The 25,125-nt window shown below is 39.6% G+C and overlaps 2 protein-coding genes across 3 annotated transcripts; one reads left to right on the top strand and one right to left on the bottom strand.

The window, feature by feature from the left end:
• The first annotated feature begins 594 nt into the window (after positions 1–594).
• Positions 595–12,537, top strand: LOC131439511 ((E3-independent) E2 ubiquitin-conjugating enzyme). Of its 2 annotated transcripts, XM_058610646.1 has the most exons (10): positions 595–696; positions 761–853; positions 924–1,221; positions 1,474–1,587; positions 1,647–1,786; positions 1,976–3,377; positions 3,428–4,432; positions 4,495–5,197; positions 5,257–5,466; positions 10,858–12,537. In XM_058610646.1, the coding sequence occupies exons 3-10, from the start codon at positions 949–951 to the stop codon at positions 11,055–11,057; spliced, it is 4,047 nt and encodes a 1,348-aa protein (XP_058466629.1). In that variant the 5' UTR covers positions 595–696; positions 761–853; positions 924–948; the 3' UTR covers positions 11,058–12,537. The 2 variants fall into 2 exon arrangements, with proteins under 2 accessions (XP_058466629.1, XP_058466621.1); XM_058610638.1 differs by having other exon boundaries at positions 761–1,221.
• A 7,661-nt stretch (positions 12,538–20,198) lies between these two features.
• On the bottom strand, positions 20,199–24,799 carry LOC131439525 (N-alpha-acetyltransferase 16, NatA auxiliary subunit). Its single transcript, XM_058610658.1, has 6 exons — positions 24,557–24,799; positions 23,398–23,883; positions 22,176–23,327; positions 22,045–22,108; positions 21,321–21,976; positions 20,199–21,246 (listed from the first exon to the last, which is right to left on the bottom strand). The coding sequence occupies exons 1-6, from the start codon at positions 24,611–24,613 to the stop codon at positions 20,983–20,985; spliced, it is 2,679 nt and encodes an 892-aa protein (XP_058466641.1). The 5' UTR covers positions 24,614–24,799; the 3' UTR covers positions 20,199–20,982.
• Between the last annotated feature and the right edge of the window lie 326 nt (positions 24,800–25,125).

Here is a 25,125-nt window from a genome sequence, read left to right on the forward strand (position 1 = left end):
TGCAGGTCGTGTCGTCGGTTTCGGCTCACAAAGGGCTCAGTTTTGACTAGTAGCTGTTTCATGGGGCACAGAGTGGCACACCAAAGCCCTGTCCGCATTAGGCCGATCCGACCGATCCGAGCTCTCCGGCGTTTACTTTTTCTCTGCTTCGGCTATGGCTGAGCTGCACATGCAGCTGTGTGCATGTGCAGCTCAGCCATAGCCGAAGCAGAGAAAAAGTAAACGCCGGAGGGTTCGGATCGGCCTAATGCGGATAGCCGTTAAGGCTCACAGTATATCACGTGTTTTTTAGAGGCACAATATAGTTTGTGTTAAGCAACTCTCCCCTGGGTTTTTAGTTTTTACAACAAGTACGTATTTCATTTCGATTTCTTCACGTTTCGCCTTCGGCTCAACAGTGCTTAAAGCAGTTCAATTTGAACCGCCATCTCCGCCTATCAGTTCGATTTAAACCGCTAAGCAGCAAAGTTCACACAATTTATGTGATACTATTTCATACGCTACATAAGATAGGATACAGTAGCTAGTGAAATATTCTTAAAGTGTCACATAAACTGTGTGTACTTTGCGTCTGCTTAGCAGTTCAAATTTAACTGTTAGGCGGAGATGACGGTTCAATATAAACTGCTTTAAGCACTGATGAACCGAAGGCGAAACACGAAAAAATTAAAAATTTGAAATTTAAATTAAAATTTGGTAATTATTGGACACTTTTCTGGTGTCGTGTAGAAAGATTACAAAATGAAATGTGTCATTCCAGAATGAAACGGAACGAATTTCCGAAATCAGTCAGCAGAAATCACAAGAAAGCAAGTTACGGCAAGTTCGACAGTAGATTGAAATTTTGATTGTAGTAAGCGGTGATCCCTTTAGTTACTCTGTTCGAACCAAATATTCAATTAGGCAACAATTTTATTCTTTAGAAACAATGCATGTTTATCTCTTGTAATGGATACAAACAGTTCCGACAAGTCTCACAAAATATCAAAAGGATCGTCCTTCAATCAACAGAATCAGGACGAAGGTGGTAATGAAAATCAATACTTTTACGAGGACGAAATTTTTTGCATTGACAGCCGTGGCCGAGTCAAGTTCGGTCTGGTGCTGGAAAATTTCGAGGTTAGCGAAGAAGAAGGATTCGAAGAGGATGCCCTGAAGAAGGGGGAAATCAGAGCCTGTTGGCACCCGGATGGTCACGAGGAGATCGTGAACCAAAGAAAGGTAAGTTAAGGTACTTTTCGGGTTTAGGTGGGAGAATTGAATAAATTTTGGTTCGTTTGTTATATAAATCAATTAGAAGCAGCTTTGCTGATTTTAGTCATTGGAGTTCATTTTATTTTGATACTCAAGTCACATGATTTGGCTAATGTGGTACAATTCGTAACTTTAATTATTATACGCAATCAGTTTCCAAATATTCAAAGCGCGTTTTGAACGGACTTCTATATTTGTTCAATTTTTCACATAACTAAGGTTGGTTTGGCGGATCGGACGCTTATGCCGGGTGATGTCGTTCGAAAGATGGTCCCGGGAAAGGATACGCAGCGAGGATATTGCCATGAGATTTTTGTAAAAGCAGATGTGAAGGTAAATTGTAAATACTATTTGTTTTTTTTTATGTTTTCTTGAAATGTTTTGCTCTGCAGATTGCCGGAACTAAGTATGTAATACAAAATGTGGCTTCAGATCGGCTGCGTCCCCTAATGACCATGCCGAAAGATAATGCAGTTTGTCTCGATTCCTGGGTTGGCAGCACCAAAAACGTCAATGAAAAGCTGGTACTCAAGTAAGCATAGCGAACCTGCTGCAAACCGTCGTTTTCAGAAACTGTGAATCATTCCGGAATACTTGTTTTACTTGAATTCAAATTGTTTATCATGGTAAATTTGTTCCTGGATTCTATAATGATTTTCAGACTTACTGAAAAGAATGGTTGTTGGAAATTGATTAGTAGTTAAAATTTATCCAATTCTAGATCTCAATGCGGTTCATTGGTAGAAATCCGTCCAGACATTGACTTCTGTACATTGAAAGACAGTGATACCCGATCTCACTGTGGTTACTTTGCTGGCACCTTTTTCTACCCAGGTCAAACTTTGGTTGGACCGATCAGTGATTTGGAGAATGCGAAATGGCTCAATACGTCGGCCGAAATGAAACTCAACCGAAAACATAAAATGGTTGATCGAAAGTTTACGGTCCAAACGGTTGATATCGAAGGCGTTTGGGTACATTGGCAGTGCAAAGCGTCTTGCGAAGATGTGGAAGCGGAGTTGAAGAAAGGTGGCATCCAGCAGCCTCCGGATTATGTGACTGGCGATAACTTGAAACGACTTAAAAAGTTGAATTTATTTGAATCCTGTATGCTACAGATAAACGACAAAAATTATCTCAAAATAGAGCCAGGTGACATGTTTGTCAAAAAGAGTCAGTGGAGAAAGGAACTGAGTTCGAAGTATAGGAAAGTTGTTGGTAGTGCGAGTTTCGTCGGCAAGAACGACGGAGCGAGTGGAAATGTGATCTGTGATAATGAAACCCATAAGATAACCGTTACGAGTACTGGTGAGAGCGGATCGCGGGATAAGATAGACCCGGATCGAGCCAAGCTATGTCCAACAACTTTGAAAGAGATTGCTAAATCCAACAAAGTACGACGCAATTCACCGAGGCGATCTAACACTGGCGGCGCCACAACAACAACAACAACAGCAGCAGCAACTTGCAAATTAGCCGAGAGTGACGAATGGCAAACCGATTTGGAAGACGAAGATGATGAGGACGTTGATGGTTGCGATTCAACCCACTCCGACGGAGCTTGCAGCAACATATCCTCATCTTGTTCCAGTACAGCCACTCCGAAAAGTAGCCCCAAAAAATCGCCTTTGCTAGCGAAGAAAATACGCAAATTAAGAAAAAGAACCTCGTCGACAAGCGGTGGCTCTGATCGGCTGCCCTTGCCTGGAGATGAAGTAATAACGGAAACACTGGTGGTGTACAGTTCGGCGACAGTCGTCTGGCAGGATGGAACCATCGAGACAAACATTCCGTCAACGGAGTTGTGTCCCATACACCATCTTGACGATCATGAGTTTTTCCCCGGCGATTTTGTACTGGCAGGAAACACCGATATGTCGCATAATCCTTCGTTCCGTGATTATGGTGTGATTCAGAATGTAGACCATCATGGCCGAACAGCGAAAGTTAAATGGTTTAGTACATATACCTGTTTGAGCGAACCACAGCCGACATACAACGGCGAGTCGGAAGTTAGTGTGTACGATTTGAAGGATCATCCCGATTTCCAATATCGACCGGGGACAATTGTGATTAGGGTAGCGAATTTCATTGGTGAAGATTCCAACTGTAGTGCTGGACAGGTAAGGTTCGAAAATTCAGTTCGATGGGGTACTAATTTACTACTTCCTAGGTAATCGATAACTATCCGAACGGTATGGTAAAGGTTTGGTGGGTTGACAACCACGTTAGCATGTGCTGGCCACAGGATATATTTGAAGTTGGTCAGTATGATTCGGAGAATAATTTCTGGGGAAACGATTCCGATAACAATTCGTGGGAAACGGAGGATGAAACGTCCGAATTGGGTGGCTTATCGCCGCAACGCGTTTCAAAACCAAAACTTGCGGCAAATCTCGAAAGAGCACGTGTTGCGATGGCTCGTTTGGAAGAGCTGTTCATTATAAATCCCCATCTGCAAAATCAGGAAATCATGAAAAAGCTTCTGATGGTATACAAAAAGTGCCGGTATTTGGACCGATTAATGAGTACTTCATTTTTCCACGAAGACCATTTCATGGGATTGGTCGAAAGGGTACGGAAGTCCAACAATCAAACAACGGCTGAGCGTGTGCTAGATCAGAAAAATAGACTATTCAATCAAGGTAGTTCGAAGACGACTACTCCCACGGCAGAAAGTCCGAGCGAAGATCAGAAGTTGCCATCAACCAGCAGTCATAGTATTTCCTCGAACGGGGGTATCAATGGGGGTACTATTTCGAGAAAATCATTTTCCCCACACTATCCGAGTACTATGAATACATCGCCATCGTTAAAATTTCCAACGGGAAACAATCTGTCCACCTCGTCGGACATTTCCAGTATTGACGAGAATCACACAACTGTAATGGCCGGTGGTTCCAGTTCGGTTCGATCCGGTGGTGCAGCTGCAGAAGATTCCGGTAATTTCTCTGCCAAAAGCGATGGCGAAAATACAAGCTGCAAACATAATGCAAGTGAGAGTGGCAATGATTCGTTGCTTAATGCCGAACTGGATAACGTCAACAACGTGTACATGAACATATGTGATGATATGAATAACACCAGCTCAGTGTTTAGTTTCCCTTCGCAAGCGAACAACGTTTCGGCAAAGCTTTGTTCACTAATCAAGGCACAGCTGGTGAAAGCTCTACAAGAGGTGAACCAAAATTTACTTCGATTACAGCCGACCAATAAACTTTATCTCCTTTTTTTTCTCAGATCAATCAACGCTACGGACAGGTTGATCCTTTCAAAGAAATAATTATCGAAGAAATACACCTAACACCACCGCCCTACTGTTCCCGGCCGCCTTCATCCACTCCGTCCCAACAGCCGTCGGTCGTGAATACACCAACAGTGGAACAAGACCATAGCTGCCCGTCAGAGGAACCGTCTAGCTTGATGCCGAACAACAGCATGGAATTCAACTTTGTCGAGAGCTTTCAAGTGCTAGAAACGGCACCGAGCAGTCACAAGTACCACTTGACGGTATTCCAAACCAACAATGCTCAAAGTTTCTACAAAGCAGTCCAACGGGAACATAAACTGCTGAGAACTGCCTTGCCACCCGGAGTGTGGGTGCGCACGTTTGAAGATCGGCTCGATTTGCTGAGCGTGATGATTGAAGGCCCGAAGAAAACTCCCTACGAGGACGGTTTGTTTCTGTTTGATATTCAACTGGGTCAGGAATATCCAACAGCACCGCCTTTGTGTCACTATATTAGCTATTGTTCGGACCGACTGAATCCAAATCTGTACGAAGATGGAAAAGTTTGTGTGTCCTTACTGGGAACCTGGTCCGGCAAGGGATCCGAAATGTGGGGTCCGAACAGCACTCTACTACAAGTCATTGTTTCTATTCAGGGTTTAATTTTAGTAGATGAACCGTATTTCAATGAGGCTGGTTATGAAAAACAAAGAGGTAAACCGAACGGTTCTGTTGCAATCGGAATCGGAATTTTAAACACTTTCCATTCGTAGGTTCCCAACAAGGACGGGAGAATTCTCGAATGTACAACGAAATGGTGCTACTGAAACTAGTGCAATCGATGTCGAAACTGATCGTCAACCCGCCGGAAATTTTCAGTGAGCAAATTTTAGCCCACTTTAGGGAGCGTGGCAGAAACATGTTCCTGAGAATCAAAAGTTGGATGGATACATCCAACGAAGCAAATAAAACTGCTAGCTTGGGTAGGTCTTTTTCGAGTAAATTTTGATGTTCCACTTCAGGGGTTTTGGTTAATTTGTGGGTTTTACGTTTCGTTTTTGATTCGATATATTTTAAAGCGAATCTGAGATTTCAGGAAGGCAAAAACCTTTTCTACTCTCAGATAATTGAAGAATTTAGGACTAAAAAGTAGCAGAATGAGAGGTTGAGCGCGAACAAGAACGCGATAACCCAGCCGTAGACAGATCTAAATACCTGTTGCAAGTGTCAGTTATGTGGGGTGACGGTTAGACACATGGAACTACAGATCGCTTGGTTTCCCAGGGAGCAATCGAATACTGCACAATGAGTTTCAAATTCACAAATTCAATATCGTAGCGCTGCAGGAATTTCATTGAACGGGGCAGTAGGTGTGGAAAAGCGTGCATCTAGCGGCTACCTTCTCTCAAAGGAATGGTACAATTTTGTCGTTTCCGCTTGATGCTAAACCTAACTCAGTGTCCGCAGTAACTGCAAGATGCGTCAGCGCGTGATCTGAGAAAAACGAATCAGTGACTGGATGTGTGTATTGAAGATCATAGATCGTTTGTTCAATTATAGCATTATCAACGTATACTGCTCATACGAGACTAAACTCAATAAATAAAGGGTATTCTACGTACAGTTAGAAACGATCTACGACTCACGGCGATGTCTGAAACGTGTCATCGGCCACATGAACACTCAGGTAGGCCAGGAGGCACGGTACAGACCTGTGATCGGGCTGGAGACGACCTCAAATTGACCGATTTCCTAACGCAATTTACTGGGATGAAATTCTCGACAGTGATGATGTTAACCCTGCTGTACAGACGTTCTCTAACGTAATGAGCTACGCGATTGACTTGCTTTTTGTGCAAAAAACGATCCAGCCTTTAGTCCCGGCATCCGCCATGGCAAACCGCCGTAGTGAGACAATTCCTGCCATTGCGTAATCATTACGTGCAGATTAATCAATTATGCAGGAAAACCGGCAAGTGTTACTATGTTAACTACTTGAAAAATATACCACGGAATCCAATCCGAACGTTTTCTGGAAACATATGAATGAGCAGAGGAAAGAATTCGAGTTACCTTCTATAATGAAATTTGGAAAGCTTACCGGTTCCTGTACGCAAGAAATATGCCAGATTTTTTTTGGAAAAAAAATTCTCGTGCCTTTGCAAACAAATCCTTTAGCCCGCAACAAATAATACTCGCTGCGTTTAACGTTTGACGTACGGAGATCGCTGACATGAAGGCTTCTGGTGTAATCGTTCGCCTTTGTCGAGTATTTCGGATATCACTCTCAAAAGAAGTTTTTCTCAACTTATGGAAAGCTTCTTTTACGTTTCTAGTCCAGCAGAAAGAAGACCGAAACGATGTAAAGTATATCTTCACCAGACTCGTCGAGAGGGGGGAGGAAAAATGGGAATTCCCCCGGGCCCGAACTTTTTCATAGGGCCCGGAAATTCGAAAATTTAAAAGTGTTTCTTATTCTTCATAGTAATTTTAATTTAGTATTCAATAACCAAATTTGTATATCGTTGCGACCGATCTACAACTTTTTCCGAACTCGTCATTCCAATACATGCAAAAACAGCACGCTCAGTCAAAGCCGAAGAGAAAAAATCGTGCCTGACGATCCTCACTGCAGATTGCGGATAGGCCTGAAGGTGTAATTCATGCGAGAGTCGCGTTTCGGTGTTGGAAATACACGGAGGGTTTATTCTCATGTATAGGGGCCCGTATTAGTGCAATCTCCTCGGGCCCGTATTTTTTCTCGGCGGCCCTGGGCATCACATCTTAACTGCAGGTTATTCTGAAATCGTTACGTTTTGAATTGACGGTACTCACCGTGGCATCATGTTTGAACACCCTATTGTCATATATGTCCTACGACATTTGGCATTTGGTATGTCAAAAGGTTTACAAACAGAAGCTAACTACACTGATCTTCCCTTCGTTTAGCAGTGAAAATCGGTGATTACGTTTCCAATGAATTTGTCGCATCGTCCGGAATTTTGCAGGGTAGCCATCTCGGGCCTTTAATATTCTTACTGTACTTCAACGACGTCAACTTTACCCCGGAGGGCTCTCGTCTATCGTTTGCTGATGACGTTGTGATTTGCTACGACAGTTGCTGAGCTTCGCCGGGTTGGGTGAAGGGAACCGTATGAAAGTGAATTCTGACAAACGTTCAATCGGTACACTTACGAAGAAAAAATAATCATTTAATTTCGAATACTTTCTGAAAGGGTCCCCGATAGCCAAAGTGACGTGCTTAAAAAATCTTGGTGTTTCTTTAGATGAGCAACTGATATTCAAGTAACTTCAATCAGTTACATTGCAGCTAAAGCTTCTCACAACTTAGGATTTGCAACGAATATGGCTAAATAGACATATACTGTTTAAAATCTCTTTACTGTTCACATGTTCATTCAACCCTTGAGTACTGCTCAGTCGTTCGGAATCCTCACTACCTAAACGGTGCTTCTGCATTTATCGTGGAACGATCCTCACCAACTATCAAGCTACGAAAGTCATGGGTTAGGACTATATTGTGACTGTTGACTACCGCGAGCCAGTGAATGGTGAAACATTAGATACGGCGAGCAACACGGGGATCAATCTGGGGGCATGTTTAATTGACAACACTTAAAATCCATCCGAGACAGGAGAGGAGATTGGTGAGAAAGAACAAAGCGGCCGGCAACGGCGGCTACCTGTCAGGTGACTCAAATATGAAGGAGTAACATTGGTTAAATCACTGTCATAGATTCTTAGATTTTAAACGAGCCACTATGGATCACATATTCGCGATTCGATTAGTGCTCAATAAGTGGTTTTGAAGCGGCATACAACCCAATCGATCTAGATCAGTTGTGGTAGATTATGCACGAACACGGGTTTCCGGGAAAACTGATACGATTGGTCATAGCAACGATGGCGACCTGAAACCTGTCACTTGTTTGCGGAAAAATTCAGTCACAGGACCGAACGTTCCCGAACCTACCTCAAATCACAGAGAACAGACATCCAATCTAGTACAATCTTTTTCAAAACAGCTGTGTAAAGCATACAAGTGAAAATCCGTTAAAAATCACCGTTGCTTACGACTTTGTACGCATGATTTATCATTGTATGAAAGCTCGAACGCAAGAATCCATAAGCGACTCCTGTGGTGCTGGAAGCGTCTCTATAGGCGAATTGCTACTTAATGATCACTTTTCCAAACAACCGTTAAATTTCTTACACACATTGAAATCTCTACTTGGATGTCTGTTCTCTGTGAATAAACTTCATCAAGATTGATGTAAACACAATACGAACCATGATTGTAGGATTAAGTGTTTTAACTACTTCAGGCCCTGACGGGATACCGGCGGTAATCTTCCAAAAAATGTTCGCGTGGTGTAAATTGTTTCGGATGTCACTCGCATTCCCCAATTAAAAAGAATTTCCTCTATGTTCCCAATCCACAGGAAAGGCGTTAAAAGAACTACTGCGGTAATATTCACCCCTATTCTGTACATCGATCCATTCGAAATATTCCGATCGAATGTGCAATTTGAATTCTGCATTCCATTCGAGTTGGGTATGAACTCGAATATCATTCGTTCAAGTTGTTAAATTTTCGAACATTACTCGATCGACTTGCGTACGTATTACTTCTGTTCGGTTTAGAATTGTTCTAATTTGTTTATACAAGTGTGACGGTTTCGTTTACTAAGAAATGAATAATATAAATAATATAGAACGTGTAAGTAGTGTTGACAGCTTTGATGATTAGTGTTCGAAATTTCAAGTGTTCCCGAACAAGAGTCGATCGAATCATACAAACCGAACGAAATAAAGAATGTGAAATTCGAACTCGAACGAAAGTGTAGATTCGTTCGTATCACAAATCCGTCGGATGTCGCGGTGAATACCTGATGGTTTACAGGCGGACGTATTTGCACAGATCTTTCCTTCGCTTTCTGTTTATCAACAACGACATCACGGATGTAACTAAAGTTTCCCGTAGCCCTGAATTCTCATTGAGGATGACTAAGCACTTTTAAGATGTCCATTGTTTAAAATAGCTTTACTCTTCGCTTGTTCATTCAAATCTTGAAACTCTCAAAGAATCGAGTCGATTCAACTCAGATTTGTTCGTTTTGCTTTTCGCTAACTGCCATGGAACGATCTTCATCAACTATCGAGTTATGAAAGTCGCGGGTTACTAATCGGTCTGGTCACACTACGAGTGGGACTTTAATTATCACGCGCTTCAACCATAGAAGTTATCTTCAACGATGGGATCGCCAGTCCCGTTTTGCTGTATAGTTAATATTAATGTGAGACCCACAGCTTTCGGTAGCAGTGTTTTCTCCGACTTCCTGTACAGCGTATCAACTATGGCGTAAACAATGATGTTATTCATTTGCGGACATCGTTCTATCTTGTCGAAGTAGAATTCGTACAAATTTTCTGAATATTAGGATTAAATAAATAAATAAATTAATGATGAATAAAGTGAAGTGCTATATCCGACGAACTCTTTCGAGTTCCTTCGGATATCGAAGAGTGCTACAAAAGGTCATGAACGCTCAAGTGTCTGAAAGGCGTGATTAGAAGAGCGAAGAGTGACACAAGTGAGACACGATCTTCCGAATGTCCGTTCCGCATTTTGACATTGCCGATTATATTTGATATATGGACACGTAACTTGAAGGTTAAGTAGAGAAAATACATCGGACTGAAAGTCGAAGCTAGACGGTTCGAACTAGCTATAAAAGCGTCAAAGACAAAATACATGAGAGAAAGAGGTTCTACAGAAGGAACACTACTCCTTCTATCAGTCCTATTTATAGATTGCTACAATATTTAAAAAATGACAAATTTGAGTATTTAGGTTCACTGGTGAGTGGTGACCATCTTCGGAATGCTCAGAAGATCAGTTGTTCTCTATAGACACGAGAACTGGACTACGTTGCCAGAGGAGCATTGATCCTTAGTGTTTTCGAGACTCATTGCTGTTCATAAATTTTACCATGAAGTCATTTTTTATTGCTGTTCATAAATTTCGAAAAAAATATACAGACGTGAGACAAGGTAAGGTTTCTCATATCATCCGGAATTTCGCATGGAAGTAGCCTCGAGTTTTTGACATTCTCATTGTACGTCAATGATATCAATTTTTCACATTTACGTCTATGGATGTTCATCATCTGATACCTGAACTCACTAGACTCAATTGAAGTGGTACTTAAGATCTGGGTCTCTTTTTATATGTTCTTCCTTACATGGATGCAGTTTTTTTTAAGAATGAGCAAAGAAAATCGTTTCGAGTAGCCACGACTCGATATGAGCTTCCTCATGAATATACTAATTAATGTTCTTTTCCATTTCAGCTACCCCTGCTTCAGCGATTGCCATTGAAACGCCCGGAAAATCATCCTCGGCACCGGTAATTCCTGTTATCGTTCCATCGTTGCCGGATATAACACTGCCGGAGTTTCCGTTGATTCCGGCCAGCCGAGGATTTTGTCTCACACTGGTGGGATTATTAGAAAATTTTCAAAAAATGCTAGATTCTATCGGAAGTGAATAACCGAAGTCCGAGCTAAGGATCCCGCCGCTATTGCCGCAGCCGCCACTACCGTTTCGCGAAATTTCCCTATAATATCGCGGATCGGCGTGGTACATTGTTTACATGAGTTGTTGAATATTTTTAGCGAATACTTACGTACCGATACAGATGAACTCGCGTTTGTACTTTTATGTTTCTTTGTTCGTCTTTCCCTATCAAATACACCAGGTTCCTGATATTTTTAGATTTGAAAATCAAAGCTTAAATAGCTAATCTTTGAAAGTACTGAAAAAATGCACAATATGCTATGGCTTTTAAACGGTAGATGATTTTATTACATATCCAAAACTACCTTTTAGGGTGGGACAAATCTGAATTACTGTTTCAAGTATTTTTGGTGTTCCATTGCTTAATTTCTTTAAAAGTTCAACTAAAAGTAATCATTATGCTTTATTCCAAGTGCAAAACCGGACATATAGTTTCACCAACTAAAGTTTTGAGCAGTTGTTCTAGCATCCATACCAAAAAGTTACTTGAAGAGAAAAAAATATACATATTTTCTTTCGAGTAACCTTGTCCCAGCCCGTTATCCGACTGTAAAATATTCTTAATGTTGTTAATTATGTTTTCTCTTATCGGCTGATTATTTTGCTCGTGTTCAGTGAATGCGGCCTATAAAGATAATATTCAATATTTATTTTAAAGCAATAAAAACTAACCACGTAAAATGCTGTGCCTAATAGAAATCAATTGAATATTTGGAAATGTAAGATAAGAATAAATACATGCTCGAACAATTCCATTCGATATGAAGGTAGACCTATTTTAGTAGAGACTTTTGCGCAACCAACAATTAAACATCATTGTATAAGAAGAAGAAAGTGACTAAAGAAACGGATACAGGTTTGAGAAGGAATGTGTACTGAGATGAAGATAGATGTTCTTCAAATCGCCATCGTACTTCACAGCAGTATATATCAATGAGTTGACGCATCCAAAGATGATTTGTTCACGAAAGACATAAATTACTGGTACTACTTGAATAACAACAAAACTATATTTTTACCGTGTACAAAACAATTTACTGCAAGTTAAAGAAAAATTCGCCATTTATGAAGCTATTCATCCGTAGATGCTCATCCCTGTTTTGTTTCAAGAAAGCTAACAGCCATCGAACTGACTGCGATTACTTTGGAGAGTTACTGCGCTGTTGTTCGATAAGGTTCTGATTATATTCTAGATATTTTAAGTATTAGGCATACTAAGGCAGTGTCAATTGGAAATAAATCCATCAACTAGTCGCCACTTAGTTCTGTAAAAAAATCTCTACAGTTCACTGTTAAATGAAAGCTTAACTGAAACAATAAAAATATCAACAATAAACAATGCATGAAGCACAATGGGCATTGAATGAATCATAAAACGCGCGCGCTCTATACTATGTAGCTCCAAAACTAGTTACCGCACAGAATTGATAGCGAATAAACAACTGGTTTATGAATGTGTAGTTTTATTTGGACGAATTTATTTTGGCTCTGCCTTCACACTATTACTTGAGCACAGTCTTTTGTCGGTGAGTATCAAACTGAACTTCAAGCACTACGATCCACACCGGAGCAGATATTTAGCCTACAACTAATCTTAGAAAATCCACAGGAAACAGTCTTTTGGGGTTGTCGAACTGATGATGTGGAACAATGCAACCAAACTCGTTGAAAATGGGGTTTAGTATAGGAAAAAAATTACCGAGAAAATAATTCGTCGTGATTATATCACATTCAAAATTAATGATTTAAAAACATATTTGATGATGTTTTAAACGTCAACTATTCCATCAACCAGATAATAATCACGACCTTAATGCAAAAAGGTAAACACATTGTAATGGACTTAAATTTTTTTAGTTTAAAAACCCACCATTACTAGTAATTAAAAGAATGCCGAAACAACGATTTCTGCAGAGTTCAACTACGAAAAAAGGCGGATATGTAATGTCAGAGACATTACTGGATGTCGTGAATACGAATAAAATTGGTACGCTTCCTTCATAATTTCAAATATCAATTAGCTGATCGATTGTGTGAATTGTGCAAGCTTAAATATTACGAAGTAATTTTTATAGTTCGTTAAATTTTTTTAATTATTTAATAATTGAATAAAATAGTTGTGGTTCCGAAAATAACCTTTTATGAAGGCGTTCATGTTAGAGACTGACGAGTTGAATTCGAATTCCGATGTATGCCGCTGACTTCCGTCATGTATTTCTAAGCTAACCTGTTGTCCGTGGAAGAGTTACTGATGTGGTTGGCGTAGGTACAGCATTCCCAACCGATTTCAATGTTTCAATGATGAAAACATTCACTTTCATTGGGTAGATCAATGATACAATAGGCCTATGCTTTGAGAAGTATGAAATACATTGATATTTTTAGCAAATAAATGTGCCTTCAAGTGCAGTAGCTTCTGAAAAAGCATATTTCATGTATAACTTCATATACTTGCTCATGAAATCAATGAATTTAATATTATTTTGTTTTAAAGCATTTATATTCAAATACAATTATCGTCGGCGTATTTCCACGAGAATTTATAAATGGGCCGTACTTGATTTCTTAATCCGTATAGAATCATGACATATATTTAGATAAACCTTTTTTAACTTATACTTTCAAAAATATCACTAGAAAATTCTGTCAAAAAATTTTTTTTCGATCTTGAATACAATAAACTTTCTTTGGGTATGAACTAACATAACCTTTTCAATTTGCAAACAGTTATGTCAAGATAAAAAGGATTTTTCTTCATTTTGCATTGTCGCACTAAATGATTAACACTCAAACGCTCGGGTAGGGATTTTCATCGAATTTATTTTTTCGAAAAATCATAACCGTTGACCAATTTTCATGCGTCGAGTGTAAAAAAAAAACAGATTTTCTTCTAGTCCATGCTGACTCATACGGAACCGCAGTATGGGATTAATACGAAAATTGTATAAAATGTGAAGGACTTACTAGAGCTCATAAAATGCAATGTCCAATTCCGGTAAATCCGGATTGTGGTCCCATAGAATTGTGCTTGAAATTTGACATGGCATTTCATCTCAGGACTTTTCAAGTTGTTAAAAGATGTTCAAAACTAATATTCCGGTACAATGTTTAAACACACTTTATCCTATGAAAGCATGATCTCAGAAAACAGATATACAGGCTTACAGATGAACTGTGTGTGAAATTTGCTAATTCAGCGTGGCGAACACTTGCAGATGTCACCACGATCGGCACGAAGTGCTACCAAAGATAAATAATAAAGACATGTATGTGCTTACAAGTATTTTAAAAAATCTGGTCCGTTCCCGGTACCTTCTAAAATGACCGCACTCACCGCTTGGTGGAGCGCGAGATTACTTACATTGTTATCATTTCGACCAAAGTGTGCCATGAAATCTTAATATATACACGCAGAGAAAAAAATCGTAAAAATAACCAAATTTGGGTTTCACCCAACGAATATTTTTGTTGAAATAGTGACAAAAAGAAATCTGGTTTGATATTGTAAATATTGCTAATTGAAACTACAAAACATGATCGTTTATATTTCTCGGTGGATTAGTTTGTTTCAATGAACAGTTTGATAAAAATAACAAATATTTTACTTGCGCGTTCCTGTCAATCTCTTGACAAACAATTTCACAGTAAATTCAACTTAAAATATAGTTTTAAATGAAACGAACTCTAGGTGAAGTCAATAATTGTAACGCTTTAAATTCACGAAACCTTTTAGTTGAAATAAATTTCCTTGAAATTAGTTATTTCAACTAACGCTTTTGATTGTTGAAACCATACATTTTTGTTTGATTTCAGGAATAAAATAATTTCTTTCATACTAATTTAACGAAGTAATTTTTGATACTACTTTTATTTGTTTTCAGTTTCCTAATATACAATTTTTTTAAATTTTGCATTTTTTCAAGACTTCGGTGCTCCATCAGTCAAAATAGAGATCCTGCATGAAATATTTTTTGCAAAGAAAATGTGTTATGTAATGTTATGTAATTTTCAAAATTTTTCCAATTATCGATACATACGCTTGAATTATTGAAAATCCCTTAGTTAATTGAAGAAGCAGATAAACTTTTTCTATAAAACTTGTAAAAAACTTTATCCGCGGGAGATACAAAAATGCCCTGGATTATTATCGCGGGAAAAATGCTCTTGTCTATTGGAAATAAAACTATTACGGTTCATTTGAACAGTAAACTTAGTTATATCAGTACACAAATAAGATCATAGATAAATTAAACCTATTTTTTCTTGAAATGAAGATACAGCAGGAGAGTCAACCCGGATATTTCGATAACGTCAATTCAACTTTGGTTGACATGTAATAAATAGTTAATTTATTTCAACAACAAAATTCATTGGGAGCAAATAAATTTTTCGTTTGGTTAAACCAAAGTTTAGATTCAAATCAAGCAGTGAACATTTTTTATATTTAAGGAAGAAATTGGTTCAAAACAATCATATTCTAGCTTGAAATGAACATAAATCATATTAAAAATTCTACTAACTGTTTTGTTATTTTAAACATGCTCCATTTCTCTGCGTGTACAAATGAGCTAACGTATCGAAAGGGTTCTCACGGTTTGACATTTGCATTATGAATGCGATGATGGGAACTCAGCAGTGCAACCAATTTATCACAATTGGTGCCAGTTTCACGGAGGACCGTAGATGTGTGCCAAAAAAAGATCGTGACTGTCATGTCTGGAAATTCGTTTGTGGTGCTACCACGATTTGGGAGCCGCTCTTATATGAGACACAGTTTCGGGTGCAACATTCACTACACGTCAGATTTTTGTTTTGCTGTTGGTTAAAATGATAAATTTGTTTTTGTTTTATTCCGATCTAATTCTGGTGTGATTTATGCAACATGTAAAAAAGTTGTCTTTAATACTTAGAAGAATCGTGTGGATTGTTGTAGTTGGAATATTTCTATAACAGGCAGGGGGATTTTGTTATCGTTCCGGAACGTAGTGGAATGTTTTGAAAGATCGTGGCGAATGATCGAATAGTGTTTCCAACGTATAGAAAATTTGAAATTTACATTTTGAAAAATTTTGTTCGAACCCTATCTGTTGTATATGCTCCTCTTTGTGCCGAATTTCATAACAAACGAAGCAGTAGCTACTATATGAAATTCGAAACCGTCGGCCGTGCACGAAAAATCAAGGAATGACATAAATTTAGTCCGCTGTGATTGGCTAATGAAAACATAGGTCAATTCAAACCAACTTTTCAATGGTGTACTATTGAAATACTGAAATCACGTCGCCATACAAGTTTATGTTTAAGGTTTCGGAATCGATTGGTAGTTAAATTATATAAATCTATCCACAGATCACTGAGTTATTAGCGTTCAAAATTATGGCAAAAAATCTAACGCGGCTAGTTTTGTAACTTTCAATTGACACCCGGCCACGTATAGAGAAGACTAAGGCTTTTCCAAATGCCAAAAAACAATTGTTGTCGAGATTTTCAACGTGAGAGTGTGCTATTATCAGTATTCTCACGAAGCCAGTAGCTATATTTGAAATTATGTAACACGTTTCAGTATTCAATGTATTTGGTAAATTTATCGCCCCCTGTCTTTTACAGAAGCAAATAGAATTTATCCACCTGTTTCTAAATGTTAGCCTGTTGTTTTTAGTGTGATACGTTTTGATGACATGTATCGATGGCATTGAGACACAAAGGTTCTAATGTATCAAACATTAGAACCTTTGTGTCACAATTTTTTGAAAAAAGGATGCGGGTTAAACAAATGTGAATTTTTAGCGGTGTCTATATTTTTCAGGAGAAATAAAATACAGATTAACCTGTATATGTGGCAACCATGTTTCGCACAGCGTACTTCGAAACGACACCTATACTAGTTTATTAAGATGTGTTCTTCATCAATACTTTCATTTTCGCATTGCGTGAGAGCGTTGCCCGTCGTAATTGAATGTGTTAGTGAAAGCACAAAATTGTTCAACTTCCATTTTTATGAAACTGATGGCTTTTGGTAGAAAATGGAGAAAATTTAATTAATTCTTAATGACGATCTGTAGGACCGAAAAGTACCCTGAATTGTCACGGCCAACATGATCTGCATTTAGACAGAACTGAAATGGTTTTTGGCGTGTATACTCGGTAAACTCGTTCGAAATTCGACTCGTAATTCATTGTGATTTCTAATTGGATTGCAAAGAAATTGAAACCATCCTTTTGGGACGCAATCAGTAGATGCATTTGGAACTCACAATAAATTCCGACTCAAACTCCGAACAACTCAGCTGAGTAGGGTTCCCATGACGACTGACAATTTCCACCGGCAGGCTTTTGGGGTGGTTTTGCTGCGACTGTTCTTCGGTAGAGTTCTACTGTACGGCGCTCGGTTCATTCCAAAAGCGCTCCTTCAATATTGTTTTCCCGCAGGCCGTTTGTCTCGCTTGGACAAGTGTTGCTCAGAAAATTATACAAAAAGTGGAATATTCATCTTTTATATCGGTGCAGTTGTACAGCAGCAGATATTATGTTCTCTTCCTCAGAACGCGTTCTGTTGGCTGGTGCTGATACGGGTCAAATCAGACTGGTTTTTCAATAGTGTACTATTGGAACACTTCAATGTTGTTGCAATACGCGTTCAAGTTGTCAAATTTCGAATCTATTGGTAGTTAGATTATAGATCACTGATCTATAAGTTTCCAAAATGCGAGAAAGGCACGCGTCATGAGTTTTCATATTTGGTACTCATTTATACCAAACATTTCAGAAAAGTTTAGTTTTGAATTATTTCAGATTATGTACAACTGAAAACTTTATCATACAAATATGATTCACGATAAAAAGCTTATCATTCTCTCCGGTGGCTAATTTTTAAAAGGCGCCCCATAGTAAAGTAAGTCGTATTCATGAGCAAATGAAGCGTAATTGATTTCTTAATCTGCACAGAAACATTAAATTTATTTTGAGAAACACTTTTTGAACAAATGTGGATTTTAGCGGTGTTAAGATTTTTTTCCTTTCGTCACATCAGACACCCACACTGATAAAGATGTGTTCTACATCAATACTTGAGAAAATTAATGTAATGGAGAAAATTGAATTAATTCTTAATGATGATGCAAATTATACCATAAATTGTTCATCATATTTCCGATGGCCTGTAGCAAAAGTTATGTCAATGCGTTAGAAATAATAAGAGATATTCTTTTTTTCCCTTTATGGGCTGCTCTGGCCAAGGGGGGTGGTCACAACGATCCGCACTTTCCATACCAGACGAACTAGGCTATGGTGCCCAAATGAACACTAGTAACGAAGGAGGAAACCCTCCAGCATGTAACCCAAGCGACATATTCCTTTACGGTTGTCTATTTGCAACTAAAGATACGAATATCTTCTATTGCAAGTTCACCAGAGAGTTTGTCACTTGGGCAGGAAGTGTGTGCTTCACCCTGTAACCAGTCAACCATTGAGTAAAATACCTATTATTCTTCATTTTCTTGAGAACATTCTAGGGTCTGTTTCTTGGTCTTAAATCTTCGATGATAACCCTTTGTTTCAGCAGGCTCGGTTTTCGTTAAGAACATAAAATAAAATAAAATAAAATCAGGTGTTAGTAAGCTTGTTAAATTATATAACGTAAGGGATGCGCATTTAACACTAGAATGCCCAGGAAAGTCACAATATGTAAACAATGGAAGGATTGCTTAAAATTCTATGAACTTTTTTAATTCTTTATTTAACGATATATACACTAAGGCACACTGCACTAGCTTTTATTTATTCTGTCACAGTTTTTATTATTGACTTTCTCTCTTCCAATCATTTTGACTGCTTTAGAGCAATTTAGGTCTAAACTAAGTTTTGGGCCTTTTAGTGTTGAGCACGCATCCAGGCAACAAGAACTACATGTATTTCGTGAAGAAATACTAGGTGTGATTGGATGAAATGGTCCACGTGAACCGGTCTCTTCCAGAAACACACATCTCACACTCTTAGTTAGAAGGTGACATCTGTGTCCAAGTAGGAGAAATCTAAGAACATTCAAACCTTTCTCCATTTGAGAGTGTATTTACACCCGATCAATCAACCTCGCTGTCATTGCAGCTTGTATACATTACCGACACCGAACCGGATCGGAAAGGGTTGAAAGTTCCTAAACGGTTCATAAGATATCAATTTTCTCCTATTCCTGATAACAATAGTCCTTCTTTTTGACTTAAATTCATCAGTCCAGGACGATTGTTATATATTAACATAAATATTAATATTAATATTAATATTCAATTCAAATTGGTGACCAATTCCAGGTATAAGAATGCTCGAAACCACCTAATGACCTATTGTCAATTTCAAGCAGTATTAGTCCTGTCCACTCCGAGATCGATCCAGATAACATAACAATTTTCATCTTTTTACTTTTATAAGCGAACGATCGATCGATCGATCTCGGTATGGTCCGACTTTGTCAATACGAAGTATAAATTGACTCCCACCCCCATCCGCCAAAGGGGGGTACGCGCCCTGTAGCTTATCATCCAAATCCTAGGGGTTAGAAATAATAAGAGAAATTCACAATAAAAAACTTATCACTCTCCCAGCGATAAAATTGTGCACAGGCGCCACATAGTCTTTCAAAGCTCTACGATTATCACCCAATAATATCAATGTCAGCCACAATCACACCCCTATTCTATATTTCAATTTTGTATGGATACAGAATGCAAAATTTCGTCTTCGATCGAAATAATCCGACTGGAACTGAATACAGGACCGGAGTGACAGGTCTTATTGATACTGGTTCCACGCCTGTTCTTTGTATCGCACAGATCGCATCGCCCTACTGCAATCCGTTCCGTCCAGCTATTTTTACGCTTGATTTCGATTCATCGAACGTTGCCCGAATCAGTCTAATCAGCTTCGACGTAAGGCCATGTTCTAGGAAGATCTGTCATAATTCGTTTCGTTTCACTGAACCGTACGCTGCTTTAGAATCTACAAACATTTGATAGGACTTATATTCCCGGAAGAGGCGATTTTGGTGATGTGATATTACTGTCAGCTGGAAGTTTGGATTAATGGAATTTTCGAAATTGTTTAATTATTAGAGGGTAGAATATTTCTTTTCTTCAAGCTCCTCTCTATATTTAACTTCTTTCTCACACACGCCTGATTTTATTTTAAGAAATTCGACATTTTTTATTCTTTGCAAAATCTGTCCAATTTAATAGTAAAGCCAGTTGAATGCAAAACTGATGCATTTCTAAAGATATCGGCTAATGTTTGTTGTTTCACCATAACGATTATAATTTTTTTTTCTTTTACCACCCACAGTCACTTCATGATAGCCAGATTATATTTAGCTATGAACCCAGTTTCGTTAAAAGTGACAAGCTTGATTGGTGCATGATCTAAATTTACGCAATCAATGTGTGTACCCGACGCCGCGTGAGTACAAACGATTGATTCACAAGGAAAAGTTTACCTATCCTATCTTACATAGCGGCACTAAGTTGTAGTGAGTATGTACGGATGGGACAATAGTCTAAGAAGGTTTAAAGCATGATTTGCCTTGGGTTTCCCATATATTACAATATCTGTTATGACTTTCCAACATTCTATACTTGTGAACCATGGTTTTCGTGGGCATACCGAAGCGACCTCGTTGATGTCGGTGTCTGTCTATGGTACAATTTATTTTTGGATTCGCTTCATTTTGACTTGTGTGATCGTTCCCAAACTCTACAAGTGAGTGGGACTAAAATAGCATTCAAGTAAGTGTTAAAAATTGCATTTTACATTTGTTCCGATGCCATTTCAACTAAAATAAGAAACAAGATGAACTCGACTGCGACGACTACTGCTGGTTGTTGCGGGAAGGTGCCGCTTTGCAGTTGGTTCAGTTAATTTGCTTTGATTTCGCTACCGTTGTTCTTCTGCTCCATGGTGCACATCGTTATGCCGGTGGCCGTGGTGGTGATCGTGACCGAGGCTTCAGCCAATGAGGACTGGGTTGTGGTGAGGGTGGTAACGGTCGCTGCCACATCCGCAAACACGATGGCCAACGGGAACCGCTTCTGGCAGCTCTTCTTGAATGCTTCCAGCTGCTCTTCGGGAGCACCGCTGAAGAAGCCGGACTTCAACAACAGGAACAGTTTGGTCGCATTCTGTGCAAACGACGAAAAATTGACAAAAATCAATTGTTTGAATGCATGAAAATTTACAAAATTACGCTACACACCTCTAACGAAATCGATTTCAAATTCACCGAGGTGAGCAAGCTGACGGCTTCGTCCCGTCTCTTCACATCCAGTTGGTACATGATTTTGGCTCCTTCGTACAGGGCATCCGCGTTGCACCGTGTCATCGTCAGGTAGTTGTCGTTCAGTTCGGCAGCCGTCTTCGTTCCTCGGAACAGTTGCGCACGTTCCCGTTCGATCACTAGCTTCACACTTTCGTCGATTTCGCCGGTGGCGATTCGTTTTTCGAGAATCTTGAAAAACCTTATAGTACAATTATGCAGCGTCGAATTGGTGGCATCGATGGCACGGGCACGCTTCAGTGACTGTAACATCAGCAGTAGCTTGCCCCGGCGCGAGTAAATTTCGAACGCCATCAGATGTGTTTCGATGTTTTCTTTGGCAAGCATTTGCAATGGCCGCAGAAATTCGATTGCCTTCTCGAGGGGGTCGTCCGGGCGTGCCAATTTGTCCGGTATCAACTCATCCAGCTGCGGTGCTTCTGGGTCACCATCCTGATTGGCGTTACGTTGCTTGTTGTGTTGTTCCTTTTTCTGGTTCGCCTGGGCAGCCGCAGCATTTTCCTGCTCTGCCTTCTTTTTGGCAGCCTTCCGTTGTTTGTTACGTAGTTTCTTCAGTTCCGCGGGTGGGAGATTCTCTGAAAAAAAGGGCACAGATCGGTCTAGTTCAATGGGGTCCAATATAAACTTTTCGATCGAATCTTACCAGTATCCAGCTCCTCCTCAGCAGACTCGGCCGGTAATGGTTTATCGGAAAGACGAACGTAAACCTGAAACGCGCAATCGCGTAATTAAAATCTTACACCAACTAGACAAAAAAAATGATTCAACGCTTACCTCTATAGCACATTTAGCGGCTTTGAAGTAAAATGGATGTCTTCGCAGTACGTCCTCTAACCGGAGCAGTCCAACATACGAACGTAGCGTCATTTTCCGCATGCAGTACGTATGGAAATCGAACTGATCTTCGATAATCTCGGAAAAATGACGATCCACTTCATGGCACTTTTTCAGTGCTTCGCCCCATTTCTCCAGACGCTGGTACGAAAGCGCACACTCGGTCTGGAACCACATGCACTGCATTTCGTTGAGGTTTTCCGTCGCCGAAACACCCTCCCGCGTGAACTTGGCGCAGATATCCTCCGCTTCCTTGATCTGATTGGCACGTAACATATACTTAGCACATTTCGAATTGATGTAACGGTCGGCCGTGTCCAAACTTTGCGCTTCGTCCATCCACTTGACCGCTTCCAGCACATCGCCAGCGTGTTTGTAAATGCGAGCCTTGGTAACGAACAGCTCGATCAGGGTCGGTGTGTGTTCGATTGCTGCATTGATGAAATCGAGCGCCTTTTCCGATTCCCGTAAATGGTCATAGTGCTGCGCTAAATAGTAGAGAGTCCAAAGCAGTGCCGAAGCTGGTTCTTTCGGAAGATTCTGTTCTTTATCCGCGGCTGAGAAATAGCCACTACTCGTCAGATTTTGATGGTAATCTTCGACGAGTTCGGTTATGACACGTATCTTATTCTCATCCCGATAAAGTGAACTAAGATTTACGAACAGAGGCGGAACACCTTTCCGAAGGTTACGGCGAAGGTGCTCATCTACCAGCGTGCGGAACGTATCCCCCTGAGCCACATCCAGTGGTAATCGTTTGGCGCAAAATGATTGTGGATGTTCCTTCTGAATGTGCTGATAGGCCTCAATAATATCTGCCTGTTTGCTCACCTGCAGTGCTTTCAAATACTGCTGATAGTACGCAATGTTTTCCGGGTTCCGTTTTATCAGATCGTGATAGGTCGAGGCCGCTTCCTCGTAACGGTCGAGCTTAAGGCACAATTCACCTACTGCTTCTTTTACGGCAAGCGTGTCAAGGATTTGATTTTGATACTTTTTCAGATGTTGCAAGGCCCTTTCGTAGTTTCCGGATTCCCGAATAACCTGGTTCTGGTAAAGGAGGAACTCGCTGTGCTTGTAATCGTACGTTTCCTAGATCAAAATTTACACAAGAAACACCCTGAACGAGAATGTTACGCTTGGAAAGTAACCAGACACTTACCACCGATTGCGATGCTCGGAACGTTTCCAGAATATTGTTAGCCGTATCGTAGTCCCCAAGTAAATGGTAGCTCATCGCAAATCCGATCCACGAGGCATGCTGCGACGGTCGCAGCTTGAACAGCTGATGACGAGTTTCTCGGTATCCTTCCAAATCGCGCATTTGAATCTGTAGCAGAGACAGATCGCGCAAGATTTGGATGTTGTCCTTCTCCCATTTAAGCGCATTCCGGTAGCATTTGATGGCCTCCTCGTACTTTTTATCCGAACGCTGCAGCAACCCGAACACGTGCCAGCAGACATGCGATTTGAGATCGTTGCGTAGACCACGACGAACGTAGTCATATGCTTCCTCTTTCCGGCCCAGGCAGTTCAGCGTCAGGCCCTTCATTGCGAGCGTCTCGCCATGCTCGGTGAACTTCGGATTGGTCAGGATCTGCTTTGCTAGCTTTAGACCATTCTTGTATTGTTTCATTTCGTAACATTTCTGAAAAACAACAATAAAACAAAATTACATTACAAGGCATTACAAGGATTTATTTGTGGAGTAAACGTCTTTGGTGAAATGTATCTCAAATTTAATAAATAACAGTCTGAATTAAAAACCCGGAAATAGTAGATATAAAATTTTATGAATACATACTAATGATAAACCGAAAAAAACGAATCAATGACTAATCCTCATAAAAATTGTTAGGTGATCAGCGCATCATTTGCTAACCAAAAAGCATTATCAAAAAATAAATGACAACATTCGATTATTTTACTTAAGTGGTACACGTGCTTTATGTCATATAAATTATCTGTTTATCTAGATAATTGTTCTAAATGACTATTTTGTCTTAATTTTTTAATTGTTGAGCTTCGAATTACAATTACAACTAAAGCCTGAATATTTTTTCACTTGTAAACAACATAATAATTTACCCGTCACATTTTAATTAAACCTAGCCCGTAAATGATGATTTGAAAATTAAAAACTTTCGATAAATAGAACAATTTTATCTCGTATAAAATTAAACAATCAGCCGTGATACAATTCTGATAAGAAAAAAAAAATGTCGAAACTGGGACCACTGTTCACGTTTAGTAAGAAAATCCAATCGAAAAAAAGAAGAAACGATGTCGGGTCCACACCGTCATGGGGTGAAGATACTTACCAAAATCTTACGGAACAGAGCACTCTCTTTCGGTGGCAACGGATCGCTGGAAGGCATCTTTTCGGTGTAATTTTCACTCTACTTGCAATGCCCAAAGACTCGTGTACGCGCACACCAAACTCAAAATTGAACCAACCAGGTTTTTCGTCTCCGGAAGAGAAAAAAATTCAGATTAACGACGATCTGGTCTACAGAACCACACACAAAACCTAGCACTTCTTGATGTCTCGTCTTTTTTTGCTATTTATTGAAGCGGTTCTGTCCGGTGACATTTCGCAGTGCTGAAACGAAATGAACCGGTTTTGGCAGGGTTGGGCGAAAAAGTATCGATAAAAGTGCTGAATTCCGGGGGGCTTGAAATTGTTTCTTACACGCAAAAACGGACATTGCACTCAGAAAAATATTATGGTAACAGTTACTATATGGGAGGGTCAATTTGATCATGAGAGTATAGTGGTTTTCAACTGACTATCAAATCGAATGATTACAACAATAGTCAAGTTCATTTTTACTATACTCGGTTTCGGCCCTAGAACAGTAATATTGAACAGCGTATTGTATGAATAACT

Source organism: Malaya genurostris, chromosome 1 (assembly GCF_030247185.1).
Source record: "Malaya genurostris strain Urasoe2022 chromosome 1, Malgen_1.1, whole genome shotgun sequence".
In the NCBI taxonomy this organism is placed as follows: Eukaryota; Metazoa; Arthropoda; class Insecta; order Diptera; family Culicidae; genus Malaya; species Malaya genurostris.

Excerpts from the sequence above, each read along its gene's own strand:
- LOC131439511 (XM_058610638.1), top strand. The coding sequence starts at position 949 with ATGGATACAAACAGTTCCGACAAGTCTCACAAAATATCAAAAGGATCG. Across the intron at positions 1,787-1,975 it reads AATGAAAAGCTGGTACTCAA|ATCTCAATGCGGTTCATTGG; the intron begins GTAAGCATAGCG and ends ATCCAATTCTAG. Across the intron at positions 5,198-5,256 it reads TGGTTATGAAAAACAAAGAG|GTTCCCAACAAGGACGGGAG; the intron begins GTAAACCGAACG and ends TTCCATTCGTAG.
- LOC131439525 (XM_058610658.1), bottom strand. The coding sequence starts at position 24,613 with ATGCCTTCCAGCGATCCGTTGCCACCGAAAGAGAGTGCTCTGTTCCGT. Across the intron at positions 23,884-24,556 it reads CTCTGTTCCGTAAGATTTTG|AAATGTTACGAAATGAAACA; the intron begins GTAAGTATCTTC and ends GTTGTTTTTCAG. Across the intron at positions 22,109-22,175 it reads CCGCTAAATGTGCTATAGAG|GTTTACGTTCGTCTTTCCGA; the intron begins GTAAGCGTTGAA and ends TGCGCGTTTCAG.